General features: G+C 40.5%; 1 protein-coding gene across 1 annotated transcript in view; it reads right to left on the bottom strand.

The window, feature by feature from the left end:
- The window catches only part of grip2b (glutamate receptor interacting protein 2b), a 196,479-nt gene that overhangs the window by 44,779 nt on the left and 138,493 nt on the right, over positions 1 to 13,207 (bottom strand). The window contains exons 3-6 of the mRNA XM_030052548.1: positions 10,050 to 10,185; positions 9,709 to 9,854; positions 8,078 to 8,164; positions 7,239 to 7,314 (exon numbers count right to left, since the gene is read on the bottom strand). Of these exons, the coding sequence (XP_029908408.1) occupies positions 7,239 to 7,314; positions 8,078 to 8,164; positions 9,709 to 9,854; positions 10,050 to 10,185 (445 nt within the window). The remainder of the gene's footprint in view (positions 1 to 7,238; positions 7,315 to 8,077; positions 8,165 to 9,708; positions 9,855 to 10,049; positions 10,186 to 13,207) is intronic.

The raw sequence follows: 13,207 nt of genomic DNA, 5'->3' as shown, positions 1-13,207 counted from the left end.
AGAACCGTCATCATACCGGTTAAAAAGATATGAAGAATGACGCTGTTAGCCCTCAGGGTTTTTCACATGAAATGATGCGAGCTAAGCTGAGCCCAGAAAGCTTTATCAAGGCTGGAGCATCAACCATCTCCTCTTCATTTGTCAAACAAACAAAAAATATAATTGACATTTATAATTATTATAAATATATATTTAAAATTAAATTACAAGAAAATCACCATAAAAGTGCCATAAAACTGTATAAATCTATAAGAATATTAAATTGTAATAAAAAAATAAAAAAAATGCCAAAAAATTAGCAAAAGAAAAAGACCAAAAATTATCATAAAATTACCACCCCCCAAAAAAACGGATAAAAGGATTAGGTTAAAAAGGATAAAGTTTACAGTAAAATCACTGTAAAATTACAAAAAAGAGAAGCAAACCACAAGAGAACTACCAAAAAACTCCAGCTTCATAAATACATACATACATAAAAATTAAACAATGAAACTGACCTAGAAATGCAAGGTACTGCACATGACCAATAACTATTTTAGTATTGAATTTCTCGTTGACACAATGTTTATATTCGCACAGGCCACAAGGTCAGTTGCTTGGAAGAGGTTTTCTCTTATTGTTCCTCATATGGAAGCTGATGTTAGAGACTACTAGGTAATCAATTTAACAAGGGCTACTGACAGACCAGCCTCCCTCTTCTCCTCACATGATAAAGTGTCGGTGCTGGTTAGAGCACAGCACTAACACAACCAGGCCTGGTGCTTTAATTCCCACTGGGTACTGCTAAAAATGTATGCACTCATGGTACTGCATGGTGCTGTGGATTAAGTTTCCTCCAATTGGCATATAAATGGGATATAAAACAGCATGAACATCTCATTCAATTTTTTTTCTCAACTGACCTACATTTTCAAGACCCTCCCAACCCCCCCTCTATTTTGGGTTAGGGTTAGCTTCTGGGTAAAATAACCCAGCGATAAGTTAAGATTTTACTCCTGGCTTGTCTGTGTATGAACCTTTGGAAAATACTTAACAAAAATCTCTGTGATGTATAATGTATTGTGTGCACGCTCACTGTGTGTTGAAACATCCCGAGGCTAATACACAGGTTGATACACTGGGAAAAAAAGATACAGTAAAGTGTTACCACTAATAACATAATAACATGTAGATTTAACATTTCAGGGCAAATTTTCTGAAAATCTTTGACTTCCATAAACTGCTCCTTTTATGAGTACAAAATGATGAAATACATCTGGAACATCATTCATATGTTCGGTAGAAACATGTTTCAAATGCTGAGCTGCCCTCATTTGTACATTTTACCTGCTTTTACCCCAGTATCATACTGCAACTCCAAACATTTTACTGTTGAAACAAAATGGTTTCTTATAGATAGATGAGGCAATTTGCAAATATAAGATCCAAAATTTTCATTCGTTTAAACAATTCTGACTCTCACCTTTGTGCCATTGATTCACAAAATTAAGATAGACAGATACAGTACAGGCCAAAAGTTTGGACACACCTTCTCATTAAATGCGTTTTCTTTATTTTCATGACTATTTACATTGTAGATTCTCACTGAAGGAATCAAAACTATGAATGAACACATGTGGAGTTACACTATATTACCAAAAGTATTCGCTCACCCATTCAAATGATCAGAATCAGGTGTCCTAATCACTTGGCCTGGCCACAGGTGTATAAAATCAAGCACTCAGGCATGCAGACTCAGGAGCTCAGTGAATTCCAGCGTGGAACTGTCATAGGATGCCACCTGTGCAACAAATCCAGTCGTGAAATTTCCTCGCTCCTAAATATTCCACAGTCAACTGTCAGCTCTATTATAACAAAATGGAAGCATTTGGGAACAACAGCAACTCAGCCACGAAGTGGTAGGCCACGTAAAGTGACGGAGAGGGGTCAGCGGATGCTGAAGCGCATAGTGCAAAGAGGTCGCCGACTTTCTGCACAGTCAATTGCTACAGAGCTACAAACTTCATGTGACCTTCAGATTAGCCCAAGTACAGTACGCAGAGAGCTTCATGGAATGGGTTTCCATGGCTGAGCAGCTGCAGCCAAGCCACACATCACCAAGTGCAATGCAAAGCGTCGGATGCAATGGTGTAAAGCACGCCGCCACTGGCCTCTAGAGCAGTGGAGACGCGTTCTCTGGAGTGATGAATCACGCTTTTCCATCTGGCAATCTGATGGACGAGTCTGGGTTTGGAGGTTGCCAGGAGAACGGTACATTTCAGACTGCATTGTGCCGACTGTGAAATTTGGTGGAGGAGGAATTATGGTGTGGGGTTGTTTTTCAGGAGCTGGGCTTGGCCCCTTAGTTCCAGTGAAAGGAACTTTGAATGCTTCAGGATACCAAAACATTTTGGACAATTCCATGCTCCCAACCTTGTGGGAACAGTTTGGAGCGGGCCCCTTCCTCTTCCAACATGACTGTGCACCAGTGCACAAAGCAAGGTCCATAAAGACATGGATGACAGAGTCTGGTGTGGATGAACTTGACTGGCCTGCACAGAGTCCTGACCTGAACCCGATAGAACACCTTTGGGATGAATTAGAGCGGAGACTGAGAGCCAGGCCTTCTCGACCAACATCAGTGTGTGACCTCACCAATGCGCTTTTGGAAGAATGGTCAAAATTCCTATAAACACTCTCCTCAACCTTGTGGACAGTCTTCCCAGAAGAGTTGAAGCTGTAATAGCTGCAAAAGGTGGACCGACATCATATTGAACTCTATGGGTTAGGAATGGGATGGCACTTCAGTTCATAGTATGAGTAAAGGCAGGTGAGCGAATACTTTTGGTAATATAGTGTATGTACTTAACAAAAAAAGGTGAAATAACTGAAAACATGTTTTATATTCTAGTTTCTTCAAAATAGCCACCTTTTGCTCTGATTACTGCTTTGCACACTCTTGGCATTCTCTCGATGAGCTTCAAGAGGTAGTCACCTGAAATGGTTTTCACTTCACAGGTGTGCCTTATCAGGGTTAATTAGTGGAATTTCTTGCTTTATCAATGGGGTTGGGACTATCAGTTGTGTTGTGCAGAAGTCAGGTTACTACACAGCTGACAGCCCTATTGGACAACTGTTAAAATTCATATTATGGCAAGAACCAATCAGCTAATTAAAGAAAAACGAGTGGCCATCATTACTTTAAGAAATGAGGGTTAGTCAGTCCGGAAAATTGCAAAAACTTTAAATGTGTCCCCAAGTGGAGTCGCAAAAACCATCAAGCGCTACAACGAAACTGGCACACATGAGGACCGACCCAGGAAAGGAGAACCAAGAGTCACCTCTGCTTCTGAGGACAAGTTCATCCGAGTCACCAGCCTCAGAAATCGCAAGTTAACAGCAGCTCAGATCAGAGATCAGATAAATGCCACACAGAGTTCTAGCAACAGACCCATCTCTAGAACAACTGTTAAGAGAAGACTGCGCAAATCAGGCCTTCATGGTCAAATAGCTGCTAGGAAACCACTGCTAAGGAGAGGCAACAAGCAGAAGAGATTTGTTTGGGCCAAGAAACACAAGGAATTGACATTAGACCAGTGGAAATCTGTGCTTTGGTCTGATGAGTCCAAATTTGAGATCTTTGGTTCCAACCGCCGTGTCTTTGTGAGACGTAGAAAAGGTGAACGGATGGATTCCACATGCCTGGTTCCCACTGTGAAGCATGGAGGAGGAGGTGTGATGGTGTGGGGGTGTTTTGCTGGTGACACTGTTGGGGGTTTATTCAAAATTGAAGGCACACTGAACCAGCATGGCTACCACAGCATCCTGCAGCGACATGCCATCCCATACGGTTTGCGTTTAGTTGGACGATCATTTATTTTTCAACAGGACAATGACCCCAAACACACCTCCAGGCTGTGTAAGGGCTATTTGACCAAGAAGGAGAGTGATGGAGTGCTGCGGCAGATGACCTGGCCTCCACAGTCACCGGACCTGAACCCAATCCAGATGGTTAGGGGTGAGCTGGACCGCAGAGTGAAGGCAAAGGGGCCAACAAGTGCTAAACACCTCTGGGAACTCCTTCAAGACTGTTGGAAAACCATTTCAGGTGACTACCTCTTGAAGCTCATCGAGAGAATGCCAAGAGTGTGCAAAGCAGTAATCAGAGCAAAGGGTGGCTATTTTGAAGAAACTAGAATATAAAACATGTTTTCAGTTATTTCACCTTTTTTTGTTAAGTACATAACTCCACATGTGTTCATTCATAGTTTTGATTCCTTCAGTGAGAATCTACAATGTAAATAGTCATGAAAATAAAGAAAACGCATTGAATGAGAAAGTGTGTCCAAACTTTTGGCCTGTACTGTATATACTGTAGATAGATAGATAGATAGATAGAACATCACCAAGACAATATCACAGTAAAAATAAATAAATAACTGAAAATGAAGACGAACATAACTAATACACATCTAGGGTCACAAAACCATTCCCTCTAACTTCTAACACCTCTGTCCTTGTGCTAATGTTGCCCTCCATACAGCTGGAAAGTTGGAATTCTGACCTCCAATTTGGAAAAATGCAATGGAGTAGCCGTTCAAGTTGGAGTTTATAGGAAGATTTCTCAAGATTTCTCAAATCCCAAGATTCCAGGAATAGAAGCAGCTATCCAACATCACATCGACATGGTGACTTTGGCAAAGGCTAAACAATTACTATTTATAATGTATTCATAATCTGTAAACTATATTTTAGTACAGTTTTCCATATAATGCAGTTACAGTTGCTTTTACAAATGAAAACTAATTTAGTTCTAAATATCTAGTTTATTTGGTTAAGTTGCATTAAAGGGATAGTTCACACAATTTGAAAAAAATATATATATCTATATATATATATCTATATATATATAGATATATATAGATATATTGTTTCACTTCCCCACTAGAGCAGTAGTGATGCTGTCTTCCTCTCAATAGCAGTCTTTCCGCTGTTGTGCTACTGTGAGTTAGGGCTGCCTTCAAGCCAGGCGGTGTTAATGGCCCTCGGCCTCCAGCTGCGAGAACAAAAACGATTTGTGTTTCCACTGTTGTGCCGATAGCCCTGCAGTCTCGTCCCGTCCATGCATGCCAGTGGGAAGTGGGAGGTGATTGGTTAAAGTCTGCACACCCAGCACCAACTAACTACTGCAGAGCTACACACCACTGGATTTTTATCCCTTTGGATGCCACTTTGTGTGTTGTGTGCTTTAACTGTCTTATCCTGAGACCTCAGTTTTACAGTTTTTGCTGGACTTGTCCTGTTTCTCTCTACTACTCAGGGCAAATCCATCTCCCGCTGACTTCAAGGAGAAGCATTTTTCTGACATTATACAATGATGGCAGCACATGTGCTATAAACAGTAAACCATCAACTAAAAGTTTTCATAAAGTCTATTTGCCTGTATTTAATTAAAATAATACATAGTCTACTCTCTTATAGTAAAACCAGTTATGCATGTAATTGAAATGCATGTAATGAAAATATATCGCCAATGTTATTAGGTAGCTGGTTCATTATATATATGCAAGCAGGCTGCACTACTGACAGATCTATTAGGCTTGCCAAGGAAACACCAGTTTTTCACGGTCAGCTATGTTTTTTGTTGATGTTTGGCATCATGCATCTAGAACGCTTGGAGGTTGGAAATCTGAAATTTCAACTGGAAAATTCCAGCCTCCGACTTTGACTGAAACACAGCGTGAGCTTTCTGATCTTCTCCATAATTCTGTTTTGGAGTTCCGCCTTATCTGGCGATCCTTAGCCGCTTTTCCATGTAGGAAGTCGGATTTCACCCCGTTCCAAGTTCAAAGGAAATCTCAATAAATAGCCAGTTCTTCTTCTGTTTATTCCAAACAAAATGGCAACATAAATCACTTCATGTGTGCCAGAGCTACCAGACAACCAAGTGTTTAGAGCAGCAAATGTAAAAGCTTTCATGAAGTGGCTGTTGGCTGAAGCGGTGTTGTGTCATATCGGTCACTGATAAAGAGCAGCAAACGGACGTTTATTCATATGAACATGTCACAGAATATTACTTTCCCATGAGGACTCAGACACGCAGACACAACATTAGAGTGTGGTGATTCATGCTGCCACAGTTATGAGTAACACACAACTGTCACCATACCAGTGACAGTCCCAGGAAATGCCACCATTATCCTTGGGGTGTATTCACATGAAGGCACAGATGAATGTCCCAGACTTTTGACTGGAACTGGCCGAGCAGCACAACTGTTAGGTCAAAGTCGATCTAGGCCAATGGTTCTGACGCTTTAGTGATCCACATTTCCTCCTGTCTCCCAAAATAATGATGTAAACAGTCTCTGTCTCTCTCCCACATGTTTGTGTATTTAGTATTATGGCTGCAGTCTAAAAAAGTAATAGATTATTCATTACTTTACTTTGAGTTACTTTCTAAAACCCATATTAGCCCTTATCAGAAGGAGAACGTGAAACCAAGTCATATGAGTACTGATCAGTTTTGGCTATTACTTCATATTAAATAAAAGTTTATTTAATCCTAGACCAGTGGTCTTGGTACATCTCACTCAGCATATAACACTTCATAACTTTCTCACTGTTCCTCAACTATCATATCACAAATCTCATAGCCTAAAGTGATAAATACCCTATGAGGTTTATTCTTGCAATCGCAGCAATGTCAGTCGCATTTGGAAGTGAGTTCTGTTAGTCTGTGGTTTCTAGGCTGTTTAAAGTAGCCCTAACCCTAACCCTAACCCTTCAGCAGACAAGGCGCAGATTGTTCAGACCAGCCTCCACCAGATTCAGTTCACATACTTTATTCCCCCGCTCAGAATCCATGTCTTTCAAAAGCAACATGATCTGGAGGATTTTTCTGGCTGCTTTAATGGTCCTCCTGACAATATGCCCACCTCTGCCACCGCTCTCTCCTCAGCAGTTTCCCGATCCAACCCCCTGTGCTACACAGCATCAACCCAAACATGCGAGTGAGATTTTGATCACTCATTTGATGTGATCCCATGCTCATGGAACAGAAGTAATGTGATTTTTTATTTGAAAAGTAACTGCAATGTGATTACTGAAAATTCAAACATAATGCAGCCATCACTGCATTACCGGGAAAAGTAATCTAATTACATGTGTTACTCCCAACACTGGTTGTAGTGTGTGTATGTGGTTGTGTGTACAGTAAGGAGGTGCTTCTAGTTGTTTATGGAGTGTGTAGTCATGGTTACCTGTCTGCAGGACCTCCTGGCCTCACATATGTGACCACTAGGGGGCGTGACTTGTGCCAGTCCTCATGGGTACCGCCTGTACGAAGGAGAGGCCACAGCTTAGCGGTCAATATAGTCGACTAACAGAACAAACAAACTGATAAGTGAACATCTTTAAGGTGAGAAACTAGAGATCCAACACACTAGAGGCTGAGATGGCTGTCCAAACCCAATGGGACATGTCGGGTTCCAACAGACAACAGAAATTTTAAGTGTCCTGTGTGGACCAGGTTGGGGCGTATTCTTAGCTGACACAACATATGATTGGCAATGTTTAATTAGACTAAAACGCTGTCTTATCTTAAGTCAGGGCTTTATCGATTGCTAAAGTGACATATTTTGGATTAAGTTCTGGATTTGACTGATGTAGCCGAATGTTAAATTTAGGATTTGATCACTGAAATCTGAAGACGCAGACACTAGGCTACAGTTAATGAGTAGAGTAAAGATGAATTTCTTTACTATATGTATATATATGTATTAGTGAAGCTCAGGTTGGAGGTTGGTGGTGGTCTGGTTTCTTCCACTGGATAGAATTCAACAGGTTCCAACAAAAACAATTCTCGGCCACAGTCAGGGTGTAGTACAAAATATCCCACCACTGATGTTAAACAGAGTAGGTGTATTCTGAAGTGTAATGTTTAAACGTAACTTGCAATGTTAAACGGAAATAATATTACTCTATTTTCCTCTCCACACAAAAATGAAGCATATTCTCTGTTTTGTCAGGAGGTAACCAGGGATATCACTTCAGTCCCTCTTCCAACATGGTGGCATGTCTCTGTGTTGCCGATGTTTACCTCGCATGACGAAGCCGAAGCTGCTCCCCTCTTTGTGCAAACACATGTCGATTGTCTTTGATATAACCCCTGAGGTGCTGTCTGGAGCTGTGGGGTATGGAAAGAGAGGGAAGAGATAAGAGAGAATTAAATTATTTGCTGATCTTACTTACTTACTATCATTAAATGTCTGGGCCCACAGGGGCAGCATACCACAAAAAGGTTTTAAACCTCTGAATGGATGCACACGTCACAAAACCTGATTAACGTTTCTGGCTGTTCAGTTAAAAGGGGCATGGCAGTGGGTGGGGCACACCACAAAAAGTTACCAACAGATTAGTGTAACACCACCAACACAAGGTTTGTCCTGGGCAAAGGAATAAAACTCCATACACTAACTGGGCCACACCCACTTCCTAACAGGCCAAGCCCACTTGTGTTTTTGGCACTTTAAACAAAGGGGGCCTTGTGGGGTGTCCTCTGACTCGTGTAGCTGCTGACACACACTGACACCTGGCCGTGCTCATTATTTCAGATTCTGGACCAGAATCTGTAAACCAGACTCTCTCATTTATTTATCTGTTCATCTCTTTAAAGGAATGAAAAAACTGTACAAAGCTTTGCCCAGCAGTCTAGATGATGCCAAATCTTTGAATTTCTATTTGTTAATCAGCTATACGCGCGGCTTTGCAACTTGCAAAAAAAGGAGACCCAAGTCAGGGGAACATTTAATACACTGCGCCTTGTAGAAATTATGAAGTCCATCACTCTGACTAACTCCTCATTTATTTCAAACTGAACCAGAATTACAAAACCACACAGCACCACTTGACCGTGCCTAACAAAAACTCTGTCCGGTTTTAAAATATCACTCAATTTGAGCTTGTAAGTGACAAAAATGTCTGATCCATTTGTATTAAATTTTTGGCTATCGCTTTATTATTCTCATTTAATACTGGAATTCATGGGAAATGAGTTTTGTAAACTGGAAAGAATACAGTTTAGAATATATAAAACTATTTTCAAAGTTAAGTATAAGCACACTGGATTCATTATTTGTGTTGAATCCTGATTTTTTAACTTTTATTAAAAGTTCTAATACATACTAAATCATCCTATCTCTTTAAAAACTTGAATGAATGGAAATAGAACAAACCTGGAATATTGATCCAGTTTCATTCAACATGAATATTAGAACAATCTCCCTGTTGATGGCATTATGGCAAATGACTGCTTTGCAAATGTTTTATACAGACCTCCAAAAAAATCACAATGAATAATTTCCCCATTTTCTCCAACGACTACAAAAAGACCAAGTCACTGTGTTACAATTAGTCATTATTTTCAGTATAATGATAAAGCAGTGCTTTGGTAAAATGGTTTGGTAAAATATACATACACTGAGACTTATAGTGAATTATATTTTGCACCAGTTAAGTAAGGTTAAGTTAATACCATTAAAAAACACAAGACTGACAGAGGGGGAGAAATATATTATTACACCATGTGCTGTTATTATCATTGTTATTAGATGCACTATTTCAGAAACAAAAGCAATGGTAGTCTACAACCGTTACCAATATGACTCACACTACAGGACTACAGTGAACGACTAAATGACTGTACCTGCGGGGTGCAATACCAGTATTTACCTGTAGGTGGCAGTTCATACTCCACCTCCAGTAGAACTCTCTCTCCTACGTTCTTCAGTAAACTGATGATCTCTTCGTGGCGTAGCTTGGTCAAATTGATGCCGTTCACTGACTTGATGTAGTCACCAACATTTAGCTGGTCACTCCTGTGCAGAAAAAGAATGAGGACATGGCTAGCAGGAAGTTTTTTCGTGATACTATTTGCTTACAGTATATTTCACCATTTTACACTCTTGCATTTCAGCAGCAGAACAGCAAATGTAAAAGCTTTTATGAACTTGTTATACTGAGGGTTGAATAACTATTTCTTCTTCCTCTCTACATGAGCCTGTGCCACCTACCTAGCCGCCAGCCCTCCGGGCCGTAGGTTCGATACTCGTGGTTTTCCGTCCTTGTCTGTCCCTCCTGAGATGGTGAGGCCCAGCGTACTGCCTTCCTTCTTCACCAGCTCCACCATGGTCACCCCCCGCAGAGCTTCTAACCAAAAACATAAACACATACACACACACGCACACACAAAGAGAAATTCACACACACACAGACACCAAGAAGGACGTATCACATAGAGACAGACAGATTCAAGAGAAAAGCACACACACACACTCACACACACAGAAATGCGCAGACACATACACACATTCTCAGACACGCGGGAAGAAATAAACCAAAAAAATAAATGGTTAGTGGCTGCCCTCTGTTCAATCTGATTCCTGGATTAAGGCAAGGTCAAGATGCTTGCAAGATAAACCAATACAAGTTTTCTGTCCTGTGTGTCCTTGAGCGAGACTCTGATCCCCACGCTGCTCACACACTGTAAGTCACTGAGTCAGCTGAAAGGATGAAAATGTAAATATAAAGATCGGATAAGATAAGCATCATTTAATGAGAATTAATACATCCTCATTGTTTCTTGTCCAAAGCAGCTTTGGAAAGCAATGCTGGGAATGAACAAATCTTCCTCCTTGAAAAGATCCTGGTTAGGATGGATAGACCCTGGGAAGTTACACTACATGCATATAAAAAATCACTACATGCAACAGGAAAACTCTGGGGATAATACAAAAGAAGACTGAGATCACATGATACCTATGGCATATACATACAAAGATATTTACCTGTTTGACACTAAAACTCTCCATTAAAAACATAATAACGTGCATTCCTTGGTAGACACTTGGAAGTGGCATGTAGAAAGTTCATATTTTGTGCCTGTGTATCTTATCGTACCTTAAAAGTTTGCAGCCTGGCATTTTAGGTGCAACATAAAACTTGTCAGTAAGTCAGTGAGTGACATACCAGTTTCTAGGCCCTTTTCCCTACAGCAATGAAATTCATTGTAACAATATTTAGACCACACAACACTCCAACTCCACTGAAAATAGGTACTAAAAATGTTTTTAAAAAGGCTTTAAATCATGTTACACTTCAACCCTCCATTGAAACCAGTACAAAGGAAATTCCCTGTTGACTGTAGTAACTAGACTGGGATCAAGGCATGGTGGACCACTCTGACATTTCAGCAGTAGGGCAACATTATTTTATGGAGTTATATTCCCTAAACACGTAATTAAACACTAAACAAAGGCATCAAACCACTCTGAAAAATCATATGTAACATATTCAAAACAGTTTCCTAACAACAGGATTAACTGTGATGAACCAGCTATTCTCCGGTTGAGTCAAGGTTTGTCGAGGTAAACAACTTAATAGGTTGACTTGGGAACAAGGCTCCTGTGCTACAGAGCTCAGTTCACTTACGCTATGCCTGTGCTTTGATGTTTGGAGTTCACGACAAAAGTTCACGAGGAGAGATTTTCATATTCTACTGATCAAGCTTTTTCTACAGGAGTAAGCAAAACTGAATAGACCTGTTCCCATTCGCTGTAGTTTTACTCGATTGCTCACATACTATAACCAGGCAGGTTAAACTAAACACCAGGAGCCAGCATGCTCAGTCAACTCTACCTGATTAAGTAACAGTCAAATGTCTGGAAGCACTGCAAGCATCATACAAGTCATTTAAATGGCTCAGTGCAGATTAAAAGTGTCAACAAGCCCATCAAACCACCTTGATATGTCTGCTCTGAATTCGGCGCATCACCCGATGTCTTACTCGGGTGCTTTTTGCGTGTTTTTAGGAGCTGTAAAGACCAGTGAACAACTTCAAGTAGTTCAGATGCTGTGGCAGAGCCACACCAAAATAGCTCTTCCAAAATAAGAGCAGCAGTAGCACAGCAGATTGAAATGATTGAGTTCACCTGGTCGCACTTCAGATGGTTCAGCTCAGTCATTTCACGCACTGCTCCGTGGCCAATCTCTAACAGGCACATTTAATGGTAATTTATGCTAAACAGTGGCATGTTACACAGTATTTCACATAGGCTGCAGTTCAGTTATGAAAGCACATGTCTTCACATTGTACTGATGGCATTCCATCAGAACGAGGAAAACACAGAGTTCATTAAATCTTTGCTTGAAGAAGTAGGGCAAGCATCAACAAAAGTATTTTAAATTGCATTTTAATTTGTCTGGGTTTCATTTCTTCATAAAGACCAGCAACCTGGGGACATATTTGCCTGTTTCCCATTTGCAGTTTTTTCTTGGCTGAAATAATTTTTTTATTCCTTTCTTTCAAGGTTCTTTTGAAAATTTAATTTTAAACTTTCGCCAAGGAAAAAACCCCTCCCATCCCCCACAAATGCCGACATTGCACCTGAAATCTTCCTAGACGTGCCCCCACCCCTCCCTCACATGTTGTCCCAGGGTAATATTACTGCCACCTTACATCATGTATCATTCTACCACTCTGCACATAGAAAGGTCCCCAGATGTTCAGATGTCACATCTAAAACAAGGTACTTAGAATAAAAAAACCCCAAAGTGTATAGTGGATGTTTTTCAAGTTTCAGACTAGAAAGTACATCATTAACCAAGTGACAGACTGAAGGCAGGGCAGCTCCCCTCCATCTCAAATGTATCAGACGGTGTGCCAAGAGAGCAGTAAAGAAAGTGTTCATTAACAAACAGCTTTCCCTTACCTTTGAGCAGTTGTTATGGTGTCAAAATTAATTCTGTAGTTTGTATTTTTCTCTAATGTTGCTGTAATTCCCTACTTTTCAGTAAAATCTGACTTGTAGTTCTGATAGTACACAAGGCCAATTCATTAGGCTGGCACTTGATTATGTATGGGTTATTGCATAATCTTGATCTCATCACGATGTGAGCAATAACACAAAGTATGTCACCATATGATGAATGAGTTCATCTGGTCCAACTGCAGTCGCTCTTCACCACAGCAAATTGTAATTTAGTTTGGTGTGGCATCAGCTCGGCATCTGAACTGTGGGCTGCAAAGGTAAACCACAATTTCAAAATAAGAAAGCAGTAAACTGGTACCACTCAGCTGTACAGACAGAAGCAACACATGTCGGCCTCTGAATCAAAGAAGCTGAAAAAAATCATCTAGTCAGTGTGCCCATGGTGATGGTGGAATGCAGAT

The sequence above is a fragment of the Myripristis murdjan genome, chromosome 5, assembly GCF_902150065.1.
Source record: "Myripristis murdjan chromosome 5, fMyrMur1.1, whole genome shotgun sequence".
NCBI lineage: Eukaryota > Metazoa > Chordata > Actinopteri > Holocentriformes > Holocentridae > Myripristis > Myripristis murdjan.
This window is presented reverse-complemented; position numbering and strand designations above follow the sequence as displayed.